The sequence below is a fragment of the Nanorana parkeri genome, unplaced genomic scaffold, assembly GCF_000935625.1.
Source record: "Nanorana parkeri isolate BGI_ZX_2015 unplaced genomic scaffold, ASM93562v1 scaffold456, whole genome shotgun sequence".
NCBI lineage: Eukaryota > Metazoa > Chordata > Amphibia > Anura > Dicroglossidae > Nanorana > Nanorana parkeri.
The window spans coordinates 663,985-685,329 of record NW_017306724.1 but is presented as its reverse complement, the minus strand read 5'-3'; the positions used below and the strand labels follow the sequence as shown (position 1 = coordinate 685,329).

The following is a 21,345-nucleotide window of genomic DNA, read 5'->3' as shown; positions in this document are numbered from 1 at the left end:
TAAAGAATAAATCATAAAAGCAAAGCTAAGGGGATAGAGACAGCAATATAAATCTAAGAGATTCTAGGCATGTAGTTCTAGTGATTCTACTGTAGGTGTATGGTCCAATTCAGGTCTATGGGGAGGTTTTTTACAGCCAGAGAAGTGGGAATTACAGAGATACTATTAGTGATGGTGACTTTGTTTTTTTCCCCTCCCTCCATGCCAGTCTTACTTACCTTATCAGGGCTCTGACCTACTCCTGCCTCCATTGCAATGGTAGACAGTGCTGGTGCTTCTTGGAAGGGGAGTGCATATGACCTCCTACAATATCACTGTGCTTGCATCTAGCAAACAATTGCTAGGCCTTAACACTATCACATGACCAGGGAGTAACATAAAGTTCCCCAGAGTTTCCTACACCAGCCAACACCTTGGATTTCAGTGGTAAGGTAAACACAACTGGAGCGGGGGCTTTACAAAGACACTGTGGGGGGAATTTATCAAAACTGAAGCAGAGAGCATCTAGAGCAGTTGCCCCTGGGACCCAATCAGCTTCTCTCTTCAGTTTGCTCAAGGAAGATTTGAAAATGAGACAGAGAAGCTGAAGAATTGCAGTGCAAATCTGCTCCAGATCTTGTCTGCTCCAGCTTTGATAAATTCCCCCCAGTGACTTTGCTCTGCAAAGGCAAGGGGACCTAGACTAAAAGTGAAACCAGAGAGTAACACAGGGGATATTTGCCTGGTTAATGAAGGTAAACACAGGCACCATGACATTCACTTCTATAGTGTAAAATGAATGGCGGATTTGCTTTAGAATGTTGTTAGGTGTTGTGTTATATCTACTCTATACGAAGCTTGCCATGTCCAATAGAGAAACCTGCCATGTATTGGGATGATGCGAATGACAGTGGTAGAGGACTATTAACACTTTACATTTTATGTTAAATGGGTTTATTGTAATAAAGACTCTGCCACCTATTCGGTAATGAGATGAAGGAACATCTCTAGAGGTACGGTTCTACTAACCAGATGCTAATAAAATGTAGAATCTGTCCACATCTCTTTGAAGTGTTCTGTAGTTGAAGGGGTCAGTGGAATTTTCCTTGCATGCAAAGTCAGGTGTAGGTTTTATAAGTGTATAAAAGGACATCAGAACTCTGACAGAAGTTACAGAAGGCACACTATACACAAGCATAAAAACATATGGGAACTTCTGCCAGCCAAATGGAAAAGTGCCCGCTAACCTGCTTACCAGCACCAAGTGAGCTAAGTAAGGTTAAAGAGAACCAGTCACCCTGGGGGTTATGCAAAAATCTGAATATTTTCTAAATGATTACTGTGTAGGTTACGTTTAAAAAAAATACAGTCATACCCTCGGGTTGCCTACCCAGATCTAAACCCAATAACTAAAAGCTGCTATCAGCTTTAACATGTTAGAGCAGCAGTTTTCTTTGAAAGAAAACTTGATGATTCTGCCATTAGGATCTATGTTGAGGAACTGTTATGGGATGACATCTTTCTCCCAAAATGCTCCTGTGTTGTCACTGTATCACATGAGCCCCTGGTGGATATTAAAAGTGGCCATGCTGACACACATTCTGCAGCCATGGTCCACCATTGTCCCTTTCAGGAAGCTGGTTCAGATCAATGATGTGCAACCAATGCTGGAGTCCGTGAATGTAGACAGGTAATTGTTTATGGTCCTCTGTGCTTCGGCAAACTAAAAGGGTAATTCACAAAGCTGCCGAAGGATCCAGCCCTAGCTTCGGTTGAAGGAGCCCTTCAGTTCAGTCGAACCGAAGGGCTGATGTATGGGTTATTCACTATAGCCCATACAGCAGCCGAAGGCAGTCAAGTGGTTCAGACGAGCAGAAGGCATATGCTTCGGCTCAACTGAGCCAAAGTGACAGCCGAAGCTGGGCGAATGGCCTGTCGTAGGCCGGCCGTACACCTCGCAAATGACAGCTGGGCGGAGTTGTAATGAAAGATCAGCGTCCCCAAATGACCTGGGGACACTGATCTGTCATTAAACAATAACAACTGGGCGGTGACGTCACGGCCAGCTCCGCCCAGTTGCAATTTATTGGCCAGGACTGGCTAGATGACTCTAGCAGGTGCTGGCCAATAAAAAACAGTTGGACGGAGCTAGCTGTCACTGCTAGCGCCGCCCAATTTTTAAAAAATGTATTGTTATTATTTTTTTCTGTTTTTCGACAATTTTTATTGATGTTCTATTTTTCTTGGTACCACCGCTTGCTCGGAAACATTCAGCTATTCACTCACTGCCGTTCGGCCCCAATGTGAATAGGGGCGAACGGCAGCGAGTGAGCTGCTGGAGCTTTGGCTCAGCTTATCCAGATGTTGGATTGGCTGAGTTGAAGTCCTTCTGCACTTCGGCTCAGCCGAACATGCTCTGACCGAAGTGCAGCCGAAGGCAATCGAATTACGGCTGATTTCAGACGATGTACAACTGAAATCAGCCATACTGAGCCGGAGTGAATAGCCGAACGTTGTTCAGCTCACTTCACTTCGGCTCGGTTATTCACTCGGCTGCCTTCGGCAGCTTTGTGAATAACACCCTAAATGTCGTTCATTTAGGGTTTAGATCTACTTTTACTATTGTCTGTGTTAGTTATATTATTGGTATGCACACTCAGGGGACAGGGTACATTATCTGTATGAGGCCAGACTTAAGCTGAAGCTTTTTCAAAGTAATTAAAGCAATTTAAGAGGGAAACATATATCTCAGTTTGTATGTAAATAAGTAAGTTATAAAAATTTGACTGCAATACTTGTATAGGCCCAATCGTGTCTGGTTCTCTTTAAAAAAAAAAATCCACAAGCACCTCCCGGTGAAGCAGTGACATCAACACAATCTTCTCTCACAGAGGTCATGCAGCGTGCGTGTTACATGGGAAAACATGACACCCGTATATGAAGCACTTTCACAATACATACATGAAGGCTGGACCGGGAGGACGATATGTTAATTATGGCGGAGACACCGTCCGCAAGCTACAAGTCAAAATGTTTGGTTAGCAACCCGCAGAGTCCACAAAATTAGAAACATAACAAACATTAAGAAACTACAAACACAAAATGATCAATTCCTGGAGTTCTTCTTTAACTATAATTATTTGAAGTCTTTGAAATACACTTTTTTTTTACCCTTCCTGGCAGCTGTGTATTTAGTGGTGGTTTCTACAGAGTAATCCGCCAAGCATCTTGTGAAAGGAGAAGGCTTGTAGAGAGGGTACGCGGTAAAATGTAATAAGCATTATAAGTTTTCCTGCCAAGGCTCTGGCTACCAGCCGGTTGACACTTGCATGCGTTTGGGGAATTGTAGTAAAACAGTGATCACAAAAGCCAAGGACCCAGAAAGAGGTAAACCACCGGTGAAGTCTGTGGTGCATACATCAAAGACAAACTACCTTTGTGAACATAAAAAGTGAGTAATGAAATCACAACACACTAAAAAAGGGCCCAAGAGTGCTTTTGGTGCTCCTTTGGAGCGTAAGGGCTACGATTCCCTGAACCCCCTAGGGCGCAAGGCTCCTGACGGGTCAAGGTAACCCTGATCCACCTAGCCAAAGCCAGGCAGACCCTAATCCTTAGGTACCTGCCAGAGCTGGTCCACCAAGTACAAGGTGAGGGCTCTACCAGAGAGAGACCCCCCGAGTGGGTACAAGTAAAGCAAACCTTTAGAGGCCACAGAACCTCTCCCATGACGTCAGGGGGGGCCCCGAAGACACCCACACCCTCAGTTGTCTGTGGGGTCAAAAAGTGCTCATTCGTGCATTAAAAAGTGAATAAACAAATAAGTGCCAGTGCTAAGACATGGCAGGTCTTTGGGCCAAGATAAAAAAAACTGCTCCAGGCAAGCCAAAAGGCCTGGCCAAGAAGCATAGTGCAGAACATGCTTTAGGTGCCGTAACCTAGTGCAAGTGAAACACAGTGGGATCACAAACCTATAGTAATTTTCTGGCACCCCTGGGATGACACACCCAGGGAATACAGTACAGTGGGCCCCTGCTCTTTCAGCTCATGGCCAGACAAGGGCAGCCCCATTTCCACAAGAAGGTATCTGCCTACAACTGGTGACACACCTGGTGCCCCAAGCCAGATTCAACCCAGGAGGTAAAGGAAACCCCCCAACACCCACCTATTACTCTAGGGCAGTGGTTCTCAACCTTTCTAGGGCCGGGACCCCTTGGTAACATTTGCCAAGTTGTGGTGACCCCCAAAGGTAAAATTTAGGGATGACGCGGCTGCTGCAGCGACATCTGGAGGCGTGGCAGGAGAACTGTTGCGCTAGGAGAGAGCTGAGGAGGACTCTCACCTTACACAGCGACCCACAGGTTGAGAACCACTGCTATAGACAAAGACAGGACCGGGCTCTGCAGCTGGAACTAGAAGAATTGGATTTAAAGTGTGTGGCTAAATAACGTATGAGGTACATACTCCGCAGTACTGTCACTGATAGGGATGGGCTTGGGCGTGTTCGCAGCTCCATGTGCCGAGCCGGCCAGGAAGCTGACAGCGCGCAGTGCCAATCACAGGCACTGAGACATTTCCTGATCTCTGCAGCTGCGGATCGGGAAAATGGAATGCATAGCTAGAAGTGTGTTTTACATATTTTTTTGCTTGAATACATACATATTGCACCCGCCCTCTTCTGCTGTCAATCATTAGAAGGGGACCTGATGGAGAACTTCAGGTCCCCCTCTGCTGATTGGCAGCATCAGAGGGCGGGTGCAGTAGCTAGTTTGCTATTGGCTTTTGCAAAGTGAAATAGCCAATAGGAATCTAGCTATGCATTCCTATGGTGGATTTTTTTTTTCTGACTTACGGCGGCCCCCGATTTAAAAAAAAAAAACCAGAGCAGAGAAAGGTCCCGACCTTTCCGGGAGAAAGTGTTTCTCTCCCGGCGGCCGAGAGCCACTAGGCGACCCCTGGCAAATCGTCATTCGACCCCCGAGGGGGTCCCGATCCACAGGTTGAGAACCACTGCTCTAGGGGATACTAGACTGTCATCTCCTGGTCCGAAGGCGACACTATACTTCCCCGAAAACTGATAAGTACAGATACTATATGTGATCTTAGCCAAAAGGCCCAGAAGTGGCTGCCTATATATGGAATTTGCAGAGATCTATAGCAATGTACAGGGGCAGTGAAGTGGTAAAGGGCCCATTGTGAGGTCAGCAACTAACACAATCCATAATCTGGAGAGCAAAAAAACACAAATGATCAACATCAGCCACAGGATCAACTTTATGGCTTCCAATATCACCAGGAGCACCGGTCCAATATACACATGAACTCAGGGTTACCTGTACACCTGGGCCTGATGCTCACACATTTCCTATAATCTTTTGCTACCTCTAAAGTTGGTCAACCATGACCACAAAATATATATAAGGGATAACTTTTTTGGAATTAATAAAAAACGGAATAGCCATTTATATTCTTACCTGACTCGGTATTAGAGGTTCCTTGTCATCAATATCGATGAGAATGTCATCCCGCTGGATAACACTTACATCATCTAAAATGAAATGTGGTACACCGCTGCTTTAATCACATCAAAAGAAAACTACAGTGTATATTCAGGAAATACATATAAGATATTACTGCAACATTTGCTGCAAAGGAATTCTTAATTGCCTTAACAAATTCAGGCTGAAGGCTTCATTGACAGATAGACTGAATAGGATGAACACTGCCAGCTTCAGGCTGCATTGAGATCTGCAGGGCCATCTATATAATATTGTCATAGTCATATAAATACATTTTTAAAATGGGAATAATTTAATTAAAAAGCAGAAACCCAAATTAAAGTCATGTGGTCATAGACATAAAATAAAGTATATGGCCAAAGGTTTGTGCACACTTTCTGTGGTTGATGGGTCTCAATACTGGCTCAGGTTCCCGCTAATTGATGGAAGCTATGATACAGTGATCAAATGCAAGTTGGAGGCTTTCCGTCTGCAGATGAACACCGTCACCTTAAGGCTGCATTGCGATCTGCAGTGCCATCTATATGTATTACTGTAATAATGATATTATTAAAAATAGTCATAAATAAAATGAAATCTAACCTGCAAATTGAAGTTCTGTGGGCATGGATATAAAATAAACAATATGGCTAACAGTGTTTGGGCAATTTGTGTGGTTGCTGGCTCTCAATCCTGGCTTGGGTTTCCTCTGACTGATGGCAGCTATGGCACAGGGATCAAATAAAGGCTGGAGGCTTCATTGACAAAATAAGCTTTCTACCTGCTAATAAACACTGCCACCTTAAGGCTACACTGGGATCTGCAGTGTCATCTATATAATACTGTAGTAGTCATATAATTACATTATTAAAATAGTAAAAATCTAATTAAAAAAAACAGAAACCTGCCCTGCAAATCCTGTGGTCATAGACATAAAATAAAGCATATGGCCAAAAGTGTGAGGGTAATTTGTGTGGTTGCTGGCTCTCAATCCTGGCTCGGGTTCCCACTAACTGACGTCAGATATGGCACAGTGATTGAATGTAGGCTGCAGGCTTCACTTACAAAATAAGCTTTTACAGGGCTGTTCACAAAAGGGTGAAGAGTTAGGAGAAGGTAGGAGAAGTGAACAATCTAGGCAAAATTGGTGATTCTGGAAAATTCTCCAATTCAGCTCACTTTCGAGTTCAGCTATGTTGTCCTAGATTGTTCACTTCTTCTGTCTTCTCCAAAATCTTCACTCTATTGTGAAAAATCCTGTTTAGTCTACATTGGGATCTGCATTGCCATTTTCATCATACCATTATAAATGGTCATTAATAATTTAATTAAAAAAACATTAAAAACATTTTTGCACATTTGTTACCTATGATTAAAATGAGCAGAGTTTTCATTTAAAAAGTGTACCAAATAAAAGTGTTATATTTCCCCCAAAATGTAGGTGTGCAAATTAGCCACAGAGTTATCTTCAATAGGGATGCTGCTAAAGCTGGCTGTAGTGGTAGATTTTTGTACGAATGTTCATATGATAAATGTAATTAAAACATTTGATGATGTCACATGTCCCTGTTACAATAATTCATGCAGAACGTCGACAGCAGTATACCGGCCATTCCTTCCTCCATGTCGCCCTCTTCCTCATTGGGGTCACAATGGAACTCCTCGAGTGAGTGGATGGTGCACTGTCCAATCACGGGCTTCCGACCAAACTGCCGGTTGTCGATCACCTTCACAATGATGGGCGGGCAGTACAGATCCTCACGGGGAAGCCTCTAAAAAGGAAGAGGAGATAGTGATGTGTTGGAAGTTTTACGCCAGCAGTTCTGCTCAAGCTTCTGCTCCAACTGGCCATGAAAATTGTCATTTTCGCAAACAAGACAGCAGACTGGGATGTATGTTGCCTGTTCCTATGTGATGCTGGTATGTACAATGCCTGTACTGATTTATATGTACATGTGGCAGCTGGCAGAGGAAAATGTATGAGTCTAGCCAGGATGGCAGAGTTGTATGCTCTAGATTCAGATATAATACTGAAGTTCTTCCTCTAGGGGAAAGTGCAGAGAGGGCTGGAGGCTTGGAGGTAACAAGCCCAGCTGAAGCTAGCTGGCTTGTTAGGGCCTCCACAAGAACACTCAGCCTCCTAAGAAAGGGGCCGCACCCTAGAGCCCGTCTGTGTGTGTGACAGACTGGGGGGAGAGGATCACCTGTGTGGTGGGCAGCCTGTGTGGCCAGGGGACAAGGATGAGCCTGTGTGGCCAGTGTGTTTGATACAGCCTGTGTGGGAAAAGTTTTGTTAAAAACACAACCTGAAGTCGGAAAGACATTGGAAGTGTTATTTTGCCGTTAGCAAGAAAACTATACTTTGTGTTGGAGAAACCCCTGCAAGGGAAAAACGTATGTGGGTGTTTAAATAAAAGTGGGCAGGAAGCCCTAAAAATATTTTTTTTTAAGAGTGGAAGAGTCCTGAATGCACTACCATTTTAAGCTAATCCTCACAAAGTTTCCTGATTTACTCTTAAGAGATTTCCCTCTGTCTAAGGGTGGTGAAGCAAACTGCAATCTGACCACTGTTAAAAAAAACTAATTTTTGATATTTCAGTTATATAAAACATATAAAAATGAAAGCATGTCTAGAGTTTTTTTCAATTACTTCTTTTCATGTAATTTAGGGTTAAACAGAAAAAGAAAAATTGGCATTTTGAACAATTTGCAGTACTTTTTGAGGCTTCACTTGTTTACATATAGTAGCAATAAGCTAAAAACAAACAAACAAGCCATTGCTGACCTCTGTAGCTGAAGGCACTGTAAAGTAATTCATCCTCAAAGTTCACAGCAGAAGTACTGATGATTGTGATCACCCACAGTAAACCCGACCTGACTTAATTAGGTAAGATGCAACGGCCTGCCTCTTCCATCCCATCATAAATGGGGTTGCAAATACGAGACTGTGAATGGATGTTTGCACTAACACTAAGGGGTCTATTTATAAACAATTCACTGCAAATCTCTGTGAATGTTCTTTTGTTTGCGAATAGAAGCAAAAACACATTTTCGGATAGAGATCACTGCCATTACAACCCCTTTAAAATTCGATGCTCCCACCACAAACTACTGTGGGCCAAGGACAAATGAGCATATAACAAAGAGATACAAAACGCTCATGGACCACATGGACACCAGGGTTTTAAACATTGCATGAATGTTAGAGGCACCAAGGTGCAGGACTGTGCTAACCCCTTGAATGCATTGAGCCTTTCTGCTCAAAAGCCCTGGAGTTTGGTGCTGTGATTCAAAATTAACATAAGAGGTATAACTAAAAGTGAACATTTTTGGCAAATCATATTACTTCAAAAGAGAGAGCAAGAAGCACAGTGCTAGGTGTAAAGTGCTTTACTAAAGTCATATCAAGTCAAGATGGATCCTGATTGGTTGCCATGAGTACTAGGGATGCACCAATACTGACACTAGTATCAGTATCGGTGCCGAGCATTTGGGCAAGTACTCGTACCCGCCCAAATGCTCCGATGCCTAGCCCGATACCCGAGCTTCCGGTATCAGGAAGCTGGGCAGCGAGTCACTAACCGCCCCCGGCTTTCTGATTGGCCAGAAAGCCGGCTTCATCTGGTGGCGAGGGAGCATGGAGCCGGCTACCCGGGCAATGAGGAAGCCAGGCGCAGTGTAATGACTCATTGCCTGGCTTCCTGATTGGCCAGCTTCTCGACCAATCAGGAAGCCGGGCAACGAGTCATTACACACCTGGTAACAAGGGAGCATGGAGACGGCTTCCCTGCTTATTGGGAAGCTGGGTGGCGATTCTTACATGCCGCCCCTTCTGGTATCGGTATTCGGTATCGGCGAGAACCGGAAAAAAAATATCGATACTCGTACTCAATACTGAAAAACCGTCATCGATGCATCCCTAATGAGTACTGTAATTGGCGCACAGTGCTCTGCTCCTTGGACTTTTTTTCTAAGTAGGCCAATCTGTATATACGTATTTTTTTAACCCAGATGGATTTGATTGATGAGACACCAGGTATATTATTTATATCACAGGTTTCCAACGGCTGATAAACTACCTTGTAATATAAGAAACACATGCATCCCCGCTCTTACAGACCAGGAATATCTCCCTATAAAACTTGGCTGAATGGCTGCCAAAAGCCTTTTTTACGGGCACCTGGGCCCTTTCTTATGGGAAAATCTGTTTACAGTATTAAGGGCTCTTACCACTTCCAGGAATAGGACACACACATCAAAGTTGGGATTCTTTTTGACGTTTTTAATAACGCAGGACTGGATCATTTCATCGCCACACTCTATGATCAGGCTGGGTGACGTCACGCTGGCCAGCTGGAAGCTCTTAAGGTTGCGCAGACCCCATGCCAACACCTGCAGTGACAGACAGCGGGCAAGAGATTGTGTTGAAAGGGATTGATTTAAGAGATGGCACGTCCTCCACATTGGCCAAATGATGTCAGAATTGGTAAAAGTAGAACAATATGTGATTGAATAAAGAATATTACATTTCAGAACTAGGTACAGATTCACACACACTATTCGATAATAAAAGCTGCACAGACCTGAGTTATAAAATTAATTTCTAGAGATGTTCACGGCTCAGTTGGCATTTATTGGTGTCATGTACAAGATCATCTTAGACGTTCAGAAAGCACTATAGTACATCTTATGATGTGCTAATAATACTCAATAAAGCCTGACTTCAGCAGAGTAGCTTTGATTCACTATTATAGGTTACTGCACTTAAAGTCCAACTCCAGCAAATTTGTTTTGTGTGGAGTGTGGAAGGCCAGTAATAGCAGCTTTGTTAGGTTGCCTTGTGTGTCAGTTGACCATTGGGCTGCCTATCAGTTCTGCAGGAGGCATGCACAGAACAAAAAGGCTGCCCAACAGCCAACTGAAAGATTGCATAGGGGCTCTTCTGACCCATCAACAGGTCTCTTGGGAATCTTGGATCTTCTAACTGATGATTCAAGCCTAGAGACAGTGGTAACCAGAACTTTATAATGGGCCCGGAAAACTACCACACAGCATTGGCTATGTCCCCAAACTCCAACCACATGCCTTTTAGATAAAAAAGGTAAATCTGTATCTTGCCCTTGGGAAGCCTAACCTTTGGCCTGTAGAGGTAGCGCTTCAACATTTGAGAAGATTTGGTGCCAGAGACTAAAGGGGTTATTCATTAAAGAGCAGAAGGATCCAGCCGTAGCTTCAGCTGATCCTTCGGCTCTCTTCGGCTGCCTCTGCCCTTCGGTTAAGTCGAACCGAAGGGCTGCTGTACGGGCTATTCACAAGGGCCGGCAATTCTGCCCGCAAATGACAGCTGGGCGGACACGGCTGGCTACGCTCAGTTGTAATCACAGATCAGCGTCCCCAAATGACCTGGCAAGGCTGATAGTTCATTAAACAATGATAGAAACTGGGCGGAGCCGGCCATGACGTCATGGTCAGCTCCGCCCAGTTGTTATTCATTGGCGAGGGCCTGCTAGAAGACTTTGGCAGGTGCCGGCCAATAGGAAACAGTTAGCTGTCACTGCTAGCTCCACCCAATTAATATTTTCTTAATTTAGTTTTCTTTACTTAAATATATATATATATTTTAATTTTCTGTTTTTTTTATCATTCTTAAAATCCTTTTGCAAATTTTTTTTCACATTCTCTTCACTTGTTTTCTATTCTGCCCGGTACCTCGGAGGTACCAAGCAAAATAGCCGAGTGTCGCTCGGTGGCATTCGGCTATTCACTCACTGCCGTTTGACCCCTATGAGAATAGGGGCGAACACCAGTGAGTGAGCTGCCGGAGCTTTGGCCAAGATCTGGATCGGCTCGGTCGAACTCCTTCTGCACTTCGGCTCAGCCGAACATGCAGCGCAAGCCAGAAGTGAATAGCCGAACAGTGTTTGGCTCACTTCACTTTGGCTGGGTTATTCACTCGGCTGCCTTCGGCAGCTTTGTGAGTAACCCTGTAAATGACCCTTCACTTGTACAACCCCCCCAACCCCTACTCTAGTTATAAAAATACTTTTAGTCATTAGGATGGCTAGCCATTTGAATTCCCAGCTACATACTGTTCCTCTCGAATAAAGAATACCTTGGTGCAAGAAAGAGCACACGACAGTCTGACAACATTGCTGATCATTTTGAGGCAGCTGGGATTTTCTGTCACTTTTACTCTCAGTAACAATGGTCCCCAGGACAAACAGAGAGGGTGAATCTCCCTAATAGGGACAGACAGCAATACAAACCTGACAGGGCTTGTAATCTCTCTCTACTCCAAAACTAAACACAATTTTGGCTTCAGTTGCACTTAAAAGCCTCATGCCTCCACATAAAAATGTCCCGTATTTCCCTGCCTCGGAGCCACAGCTGCTGTGTACAGCCACCCATGGAAATCAATGGCTATATCTGGCTGTACGCGGGTCTTCTTCTCCAGCAGTTTTTCGAAATCTCGCTTTTCAATTTTGTTCACAGGGTACAGATGGACAATTTCTACTATTATGTTTTAGTTGTTTAATAAAGGTTCAAAAAGATACCAACCCATCAGGCCAGGCTTGTATCCTCATAGTAGGTTCCCTACACATGGCCAGTGAACTAATCAGTAACCTCTAAATCTTTACCATTGACTTTGCGCTGCACAGTCATGCATCACTAAGCTCATACTCACCTCAATAGCGGTTCTCTGCAGGATGGGTTTAATACCTTGCGGCACCATGTAGACATTGGCGCTCCTCTGGGGCGGAGGATAAGGCAGGTCTGAGTCATCTGCCTGCAGGGGCAAAAACACAGAGCAAAACAATAAGTGCATCTTATCTTGTTGTAGACATAGGTCAGTGTCATTGTTAAAGTATACCTGTCATGAGAAAAATCTGTGGGCTGCCACTGTTGACCCCTCCTTCTGAAAATAATGATTGCATGCCTCCCCCCCGTGTTGATATTTTAGCTTCAAAACTTTCTGAACTGCTAACACAGAACATATAGATATAGGTATAGAGATCAGAAAATGTCTGACTCATTTATTGCTTGCTTGTTCTGAGTCTTTGACTCATAAGTATTGAAGGCAGACACAGCCAAGCAAACAGCAGTTTAAGTAGCTCAAAAATGGCAGAGCCCATATTTCTTTCATGTCAGGTGTCCTTTAAATTAGATTAAAATTGGCGTATCGATGCTGGTGAATATTTTCGAAAGCATAATGCAAACAGGCGTCTACTTTCCTTTTACTGCTATGCCTTAAAACAAGTTTAATTACCCATAATCCCTGATATGTCAGTGAACAGAAACACAATGGAAGCGAGGCAGCAATTACTATGCGGCACCGGGCAGAGGTTAGGGATTTAGAACACTAAAGAACAATTCAAATTCATAAAAGGGGATATCAGCTGCATTTTAAGCAAGTGTTACAAAAGGGTGAGTCTACCCTTATTGAGTCCATGGAGTCTACACTTTACTGAGCCCATTGAGTCTACCCTTATTGAATCCATGGAGTCTACACTTTACTGAGCCCATTAAGTTTACACTTTACTGAGCCTATTAAATGTGAGGTGAGTGCTTTTCACTCACCCTCATAGTTCTAGCCGACCTGTGACAATGAAACTGTCACAGGTCGGCTCAGTAGATCGGGAAGTGAGCGAACACATACCGGCGTTCGCTCACTTCTCGATCCTGTCAAGGCTCTCTGCCGTGACAGGGGACGGGCTGGATTCCCCCCTCCCCTCTCCGATCCTCCAGCGCGAACTGGCGGAACGGACGGGGGAGGGGGCGGGTACAGCTGGCTCTGTCTCTAGATAGGCAGAGCCAGCTGTCACTCACGCAGCTGGGCGGATCCAGGCATAACTGTTGGGATCCACTTCAGCTGCGGCACCTCAGTATACTGCGAGCTGTGGCTCTCGGTATACTGAGCTCAGGGTGACGGGAGGACGCTAGTTTGTGTCCTCCTGTTACCCTAAGGAGAAGTATGAGGAAAAGCCCTAGCCCCATAGTTCTCCTTTAAGTCTACACTTTACTGAGCCCATTAAGTCTACACTTAATTTTGCTCCTGACTTACAACGCGGGCAACCAAGAGCAGTTTACCAGCTCCAGAGACAACTACTGACCTGTATCTTTTTGCAAGGCAGAAGAAAAAAAAATGGCAGCTAGCAGCTAAGACGAACAGAGAGGAAGATTCGGGTCGGGTTAGACTAATTTAGCATCATAAAATAATAACTATAGTATACCCAGTCTAGAAGTTTCTCGGTGTAGAAACCTGGAACAAGAAGCTGAGCCATTTTCCAAAGAGGAAAGAGCGGAAAGAGAAAGCGAGGAGAGAAAACATAGACAGTTTTAGTGTAATTCCGCGTCTAAGTGAGTTTCTAGGAATAAATACACTATAAACACAACCTCATTTTCACAATGAATCCTCTACATATTTATTTTTTATATCTTATAGATTACATACTTTGAATTCTCTCTTTTAAAAATAATGACTATTTATTCAACCACAATCAACTATATTTTTTATAATTTGCTGACTCATCAAATATCTCCTCTTTCCTTTCTCCCCAGCATTCCCTTTCAGTAGTTCCAACTCAAGTAGAAGACAGATTGGGGAACAAGGTATTCTCCTACTTTACTCCAAGAGCCAAAAATATATTCTGGCTCCTGAATTGAAAAACAATATGCGCATCAAAGTAGTGCAACCCATGTCAACACACATCAATTTAGGTTGCTATGGTCAAGTGGTGTGAAGGGGCCTCAAACATCATTTGAGAATCCACACACCACACAATTGGTTGGAATTTTCTGATCAGTCATATAACTCTTGTCTTAGATTGATTTAGTACAATCATGTACAATCCAATCAAAATTGTAGTGTAAAAAAAAAGGACGATGATTTACTAACATTTATCGGGATATGGAAACAGTAACTATATCTATGGGAGCTTTAGGTCACAGCACACATTGGCCTCTAAGTTAGGGGTAATATTTGATTGACAGGGTTGATTTCCCCAGTTCCCAGTATTGTCTCCTAACATTCACTGTACAAGTGCCTAGTTTGCATCATACCTGTCCATGAAATAAAAGAGGGTGTCCATGGAGTCAGGAATATGGGAAAAATCACTGACTGAGTTTTGAATGTGCATGGGTGTCATCATCTAATGATTCTCATACAGTCAGTGATTCTGTATTAAGGATTAAATACCAATGTAAGGAGGAGGTTGGCAGCCCAAGAAATAAACTTTCAAAAACAAGTTGGCAATGGTAGCTCCATATTTCTGCCCTGAAGATTCTAACAAAAAAAACCTCAAAAACCTTAAAAATCTCACAGGACGTAATCTTGATATTGGTGGGAAGTCAAAGCCCCATGCACAGTCTGGGCCTAGTACAGTATCTACCAAAGTCTCAGGGACAAGGGATGGAATTGAAGAGTAACACAAGTACTACCTGGCACTGCCAGGTACTGCAGTACTGATGGTACCTTAGGCACTTTTAGGTCAGGTTGACTTAAACCCTACATATTCTTCCCTTCCCCAACCATTGCCAGACAAAGTTGGATACTCTAGTAGGTGAGGTTACTTTAACCCTATATATTCTTCTCTCACCATTGTCAGACACAGTACATTGCTCTACTAGGTGAGGTTGACTTTAACCCTACATATTTTTCTCCTACCAGTGCCACATTACAATGCATTACTAGTGCGGGTAAAATATATAGGGAAATATCACAAAGGTATATAGGCCTTTCTAAGCTTGCAGACAAAGATAGCAGACAGAATAAGAATAGTATAGCATGGGTTAGGTCACCATAAGCAGTGAGCCATGCTGGCATGCAAATCCAGGCTGGTACAAATGTGAGGGTTGACATGCTTCAGTGGCCAAAAATGCCTTCAAATGTCTACACACACCTCTAAGGAAATATTCTAATACTCAGTAACCAATGTCTACTAAAGGCCTTGAGAATGCTGGAAATTCCCCTGTTGCACAGAAACACATTTATGTCCTCCTGTGACCTTAAAGAGAACTATAGCCAAAAAATCAAATGAGACGAAGCAGAAGGGGGAACTTTACTCAAGGTGCCATGAGACATCAACTGACTGAATGATGAGCAAGTTCAAGCAATAGTGATCATCCAAAAGAGAACCCCTCCATGGATAGTAAGGGTCCAAGATCCAGTCAAACTACCACCGGCAATGTAATCTACTGCATCCTCATCCTGTCCTTTTTAAGGTGTTGCAGGCAGAAGATCCAGGAGGGGCGGAAAGCAACAGAGAGCCCATCAGCAACAGACGATATAGAGGAAGGAGAGTCTGGTAATGAATCTCTCAACCAGGATACTGGGGGAAGGTGAGATTCAGCTTTTACAAAGAGGCTCGTTGTTTTGTCCCACAGTCAAGTTTAGTGACTTTCAATTTGAGGTAGAGACATTCAAACTCAAACAACGTTACATAGTAGTTAAGGTTGAATAAAGACACAGGTCCATCGAGTTCAACCTTTGGGTATTGTGTGTGTGTCTGTGTATTTGTTGTTACTAAGATTATCTGTACCTCTGTATGTCTTGTGCACTGAGAAAAGTATCTAGACGGCTCTTGAATGGTGCTATAGTCTCAGCTGAAACAACTGTCTGTGGAAGGGAGTTCCACAATTTTACAGCTCTCACAGTAAACAATGGCAACAATCTCACACCGTAAAGTAAGTATGGATGTCCGATGGTTGGCAAGTACTATTGAACAGGGAAGATGGTATTAGAGCTCCAGACATAGGGAGGATCATCCAAGATGACTATGTCTATCCATATTGGGTATGTGCATAGAGCCCACCATGCAGTAGGGTAAAAAGAGGGACACCCCGTGCAGAAACACGTCGCGTGTGCTCTAACGTGTTTCTTCCTTCATACGGACTTCCTCAGAGAAGTGTGGCCATCCGTGTTATCACCACAAGCACCACCATCCCATAAGGTTGCAACACTGTATGGAGTGAAGGTGATTCATGATGCTATTGCAAAGCTTCCCAAAAGAGGCTCTGTCTGCTGCCATGTTGTCAAGGGCACGGTATGAAATATAAAAAGCAGATACCATTTTGTGCAGGCTTCACTTTGTATGCAGATGGAGGTAAGATACTGTAAAGGTGACACAAATGTTTACTTGAAGAAATAGGAATGTTACATAAATGTTGTTTTATGAATGTAAAGAGATCACTTGTGAATCAATTTGTAAGGGCAAGATAAGGGAGTCAAGAATATGGATGTATGAGATCGTTTGTAACTTAAAAGTTTGTAGACTAGCTGTCAATGAGAGGAGGTTAATGTAGCGCTCCTTCCCTCCCTTTCTTTCCTTTCATCTTTACATAGTTACACACCCCGGTCTAACAACACAAGGAGCTGCACAACGGCCACAACATAGTACAAACACATCCCCAGGAGTGCGCTACCAATCAGTCTTCTTTTTCAACTTTCCAATGAGAGGAGGTTAGCCTTCCCTCCTAGTTTACAACAACCATGACTGTCTATGGGAATGGCAGTAACTTTGTTGCTGTATAATGACAACGACCTATATGTAGGGATGTGGCTGACCAGAACTACTGCTGGGTGCAGACATCTTTATTCCCCAGGAGTCTGTAGTATTATCTAATACCCCCTGTCTCAGTGTTTTTGCTAGGTGTGGGTGAACTTGATATCGTCTCCAGTGATAAAATGGCTCCCACCACAGCAGCTTATGCTCTTACCTCACTGAGAACACCAGAGACGTCACCCTGTTGGAAAGAAAGTATCTAATGAGACACATCACATAATGAGCAAACAGCAATGGTTGACCATTATCAACAGGCTGGAGTGACAATTGGAATGTTTATGGAAGCCATCTGACATCCTTTAGATTCTTGTCTCTATGGAGTCAGTGGGTACAGGCTTATGCTCAAAGTACCATTTCTGAATAAGTACCAAGGCAGTGTAGTCCACCTTTTATCATCTTCTCATCATCTTCTCTGCTCCTTCACAATTAACTGCTGCTGCTTTTAAACATCCATATTGACATTTTCCATGCTGTATATGAATGAAAACTGACATCCTGTTAGCAAATGCTCTTAAACAACTGTCAAACTTGTCTCTTGTCTTTACAAACTTGTATTTTTAGATAGATGTATCTCCTGTTGTCTTGCCCAATCAAAGAGCTGATATTTATTTCTAGGAATGTGGCCTGTCTCTGTGGCTGGTCTTGTGAAAATGTGACCTTTCATTCATGTGGCTCCCAGGCGCAGGCCTAAGTACCATTTCTGAGCAGGTACTAAGGCAGTTTAACAAGGCTGGTCAACTATAGGGCTGCAGCTAATGATTATTTTCATAATCGATTAGTTGGACGATTATTTTTTTAATTAATCGGATAAAAAAATTAAATAAATACCCTCCTTCATAAATTAAAATACACAACTGAAGTGTTACAAAGTTTACTTTAGAATACAACTGCATGCACAGGTTTTTGCAATTGCACTGCACTGGAAAGCAAGGCATTGCGGTACCGTGCGTTCCAGTGCGGGTAATCACACTGTGGGTGGGAGGCGAGTTTGGGGTGCCATTGAAATAAATGGCACTGCAAACCACCTCCCGCAGCAGAATTTGTCAAGCCGAAACTGAAAATGACTTTTTTCCCTTTAATATTAAAAAAAAATTGTATTGTAAGCACATGGCGCTTGAATAGCTTCAACCAGCCTGCTATTGGCCATTTTAAATTGCAATAGCCAATAGCAGGCTGGCTATTGCACCCGCCCACTGCTTGCTGTGCCCTCCTCCCAACTTGGAGCAGAGAGCTAGGGGATCCAACCAACTAATTGATAATGTGGATAGTAGACAACTATTCGCATAATCGATTAATCGATTAGTTGGTTGAAGCCCTACTCAACTATACTCCCGCCCTCTCCCTATTACTGCAATCATTGCCTTATGCTCATTATTAACTCACATGCCAACATAACCTCATGGATAATGGGGCATGTGCCCTCATATTAATCTCCCTCCCATACTTCCTTCCTTCTGCGTTACCTAACTTCTCAGAATATCTCCCCTTATCCTGACCCTCTGCTATCTATTACCCTTGCACCCAGCACCTTCCTTCCTCAGGCAGCAGCTGCCTGAGGAAGGCCATTTCAGAAGGCATGTAGGGGGGAACGGGTTTTTTGAGGGGGAAAAAAATTAGACTGTGCAGATTGCACAGTCTAATTTTTTTCCCCCTCAAAAAACCCGTTCCCCCCTACATGCCTTCTGAAATGGCCTCTATGTCTGGAACAAGCTCACCACTGTCCATGATATTTTTATCTCCAACTCTGTTAACCTTCTTGTTGTTACTGAAATCTGGCTTAGAGAATCTGTCTTTGCTGCTGCCCTCTACCTTGGTGGCCTCTACTGGGCTTATCCACCCAGACCCAGAGGGGAAAGGTGAAGTTGGAAACGTCCTATCCCCACAAAGCACTTTCCAAGCACTCCCTTTACCTGCCTCTCTATCCCTCACCCTTTTTAAAACTCACTCCCTCTTTCTAAAGTATTCCCCTCTTTTCTCTGAAGATTGTGGCAATTTATTGGCCTCCTGGACTGGTGTCATGCATCCTGGGCAACTTCTCTGCCTTGCTGCCCGACCTTCTCTGCTTTGAAATACCTACTATCATTCTTGATGACTTTAACATCCCTGCTCATGCTAATACCCTGGTCACCTCTTATCGTATCAACCTAACCTCAACTTTTATCCTAACACAATGGACACACTCCAATTCACTCTGACAGCAACACCCCTGACCTTGTATTCTGCTGCCTCTGCACTCCTCCAGCTTTCCAACACCCATCTTTCTCTCTTTAATCACAATCTTCCAGCCTCATGCTTCTCCGTTCTTAATCAACGCCTATGTGTTCCCTGCATGTCTATTGCTAGCACTTAATAATGAAATCAGCAGGAACATAGTGGGTCACTCTATTCAGCAACTGAGGATGAGCAGATGTCTCCCTCGTGCTTGTACTTGTGTACAGCTTGCCTTAGTTAGGAACAAAGTCCAGTAGGGTTGAGAAATACATTGCAAAAAATTAAAGACATTTCTAATGATAAGGTCACTCACCTCCAGACCAGGTATGTGGTGCTCACTGGGCTACAACAGAGGAAAGAAAATCACATAACGCAGTTAAAGATGATAAATTGATTCATTCATGTCACAACTTTCATGCAGAATTGTTATTTTACTGTTGTAGTTAGACCGGCAACATATGTACAAAATGTAAATGTTTATCCTTCTGATAAAATGCAAGATTGCCTCTGCCCTCTTCCACCTCCCAAATATCAATGAAGGTTGCATTGGCCAATAGGGAAGCTTAGAACATAAAAAGGGATGGGGATAACCCTGACCAGTACAGGAAAGTCAAGGATCGAACAGAACTTCAGCTATCTCTATCTCTATATTTACTCAGCTTTGTGACACATGGTTTACACTGAAGGTCACCTCCACTTAATGTATTGTCATTGGTTAAAATTGCCTATGTTTGTGACCAGTTAAAGAGACCAAACGCTAACAGTGACCTCCAGGGTTTCAAGAGTTTATTTTGAAATTATTTCTACAGACATATCTATATTGCTGATCAACCTATTGCCTAGATCACCCCTACTTTAAATCCTATATACCGATGGAACAAATTCTAATATGACAAGGTCTTCACAAATATGGACAGACACAGGAGTGTTTGTCAGCTTCATGACAGTATTAAAGGTTGGTACATCCTTCTCCATGTGAGCATTGCCACTTAGCTTTTTGACACATGAATGTGTACATTTTAGTATTTGTAGGTGCCGTCCCCAGGCTGTTTTGGGAGCCAATATGTGTGGGCAGTGTGCGGGCGGGTGGCGCGTAGCTGTTCGTGTTAGACGCACTCAGCCGCCATCAGCTTCCGGACACGCCCCCCTCCGTCATTCGGTCAGCTGTTCATCCCCGTGACCACAGGTGTGCAAGTTCGAATCACATTTTAGTATTTGGACCAAGAAGTTAGGCCTGGTTCACACCTGTACGTTTTGTAGCGCGTTCAACGCTCTACGAACGCTCTACAAAACGCTCAAACATGAAAATCCCATTGTTTTCTATGGGTATGGTTCACACCTTGCCGTATTTCAGCCCGTCTGAACGCGCTACAAAATGGCCTACGCCTGAAAAGGTACATGAGCTTTTTTGCGGCATTTTTGTTGCGCGTTTCCATTGGGATACAGCCAAGTAGCCCTCGACAAACGCGCATATTCGATATGCCTAGAGCCTTAGTTAAGATTCTAAGGCAAGGCATTTGAACTAAGTCTATATTAATTGGTAGCGTTGGTGGTTTATAGTTTGAATAGTAAATTGACTACATATAATGTCGTATTAGAAACGGGGAGATTGGTGACCGCATAAATATATCGCTGCACCTGCCCTTAGGGCTAGAGCAATATGGTCTTCTCAGTACTTGGCTCCTTGTATTTGATCAATGGCCTGCATAAGTAAGAGCAATTTTTGCTGAATATTTTGGTCTGATGTATAATACTATATATAAGAAATATATATAAGAAATATCAGATAATATGTTGTATATATTTTTTTTATAGAACCACAGCTTTGTCTCAGTTCTGCTCCTGAAGAAGCGGCAATGGCCGTGAAACGCACAGAGCTGCCAGCTGTATATCCAAAGTGATCTGTATGGATAATGCTATGCTATATGCTTGACAGTTGTTATATTAAGATTATTAGAGTTTGGGTGGGACCTAAATCTGAGACAAGTGCATAGATGATGGGAGCAATGTCAAGAATTTTTTATTAAATACATGTTGGATGATGTAAAATAATAAACAAGTATTTTTCTGAACTAAAGCTGGGTGTATGGGTGCCT

At 43.3% G+C, this 21,345-nt stretch overlaps 1 protein-coding gene across 1 annotated transcript in view; it reads right to left on the bottom strand.

Moving 5' to 3' along the window:
* Window positions 1-21,345, bottom strand: part of DYSF (dysferlin) — a 171,685-nt gene that overhangs the window by 28,002 nt on the left and 122,338 nt on the right. The window contains exons 34-40 of the mRNA XM_018560469.1: window positions 19,563-19,592; window positions 17,193-17,219; window positions 12,163-12,264; window positions 9,708-9,869; window positions 7,084-7,249; window positions 5,454-5,527; window positions 2,941-2,997 (exon numbers count right to left, since the gene is read on the bottom strand). Of these exons, the coding sequence (XP_018415971.1) occupies window positions 2,941-2,997; window positions 5,454-5,527; window positions 7,084-7,249; window positions 9,708-9,869; window positions 12,163-12,264; window positions 17,193-17,219; window positions 19,563-19,592 (618 nt within the window). The remainder of the gene's footprint in view (window positions 1-2,940; window positions 2,998-5,453; window positions 5,528-7,083; window positions 7,250-9,707; window positions 9,870-12,162; window positions 12,265-17,192; window positions 17,220-19,562; window positions 19,593-21,345) is intronic.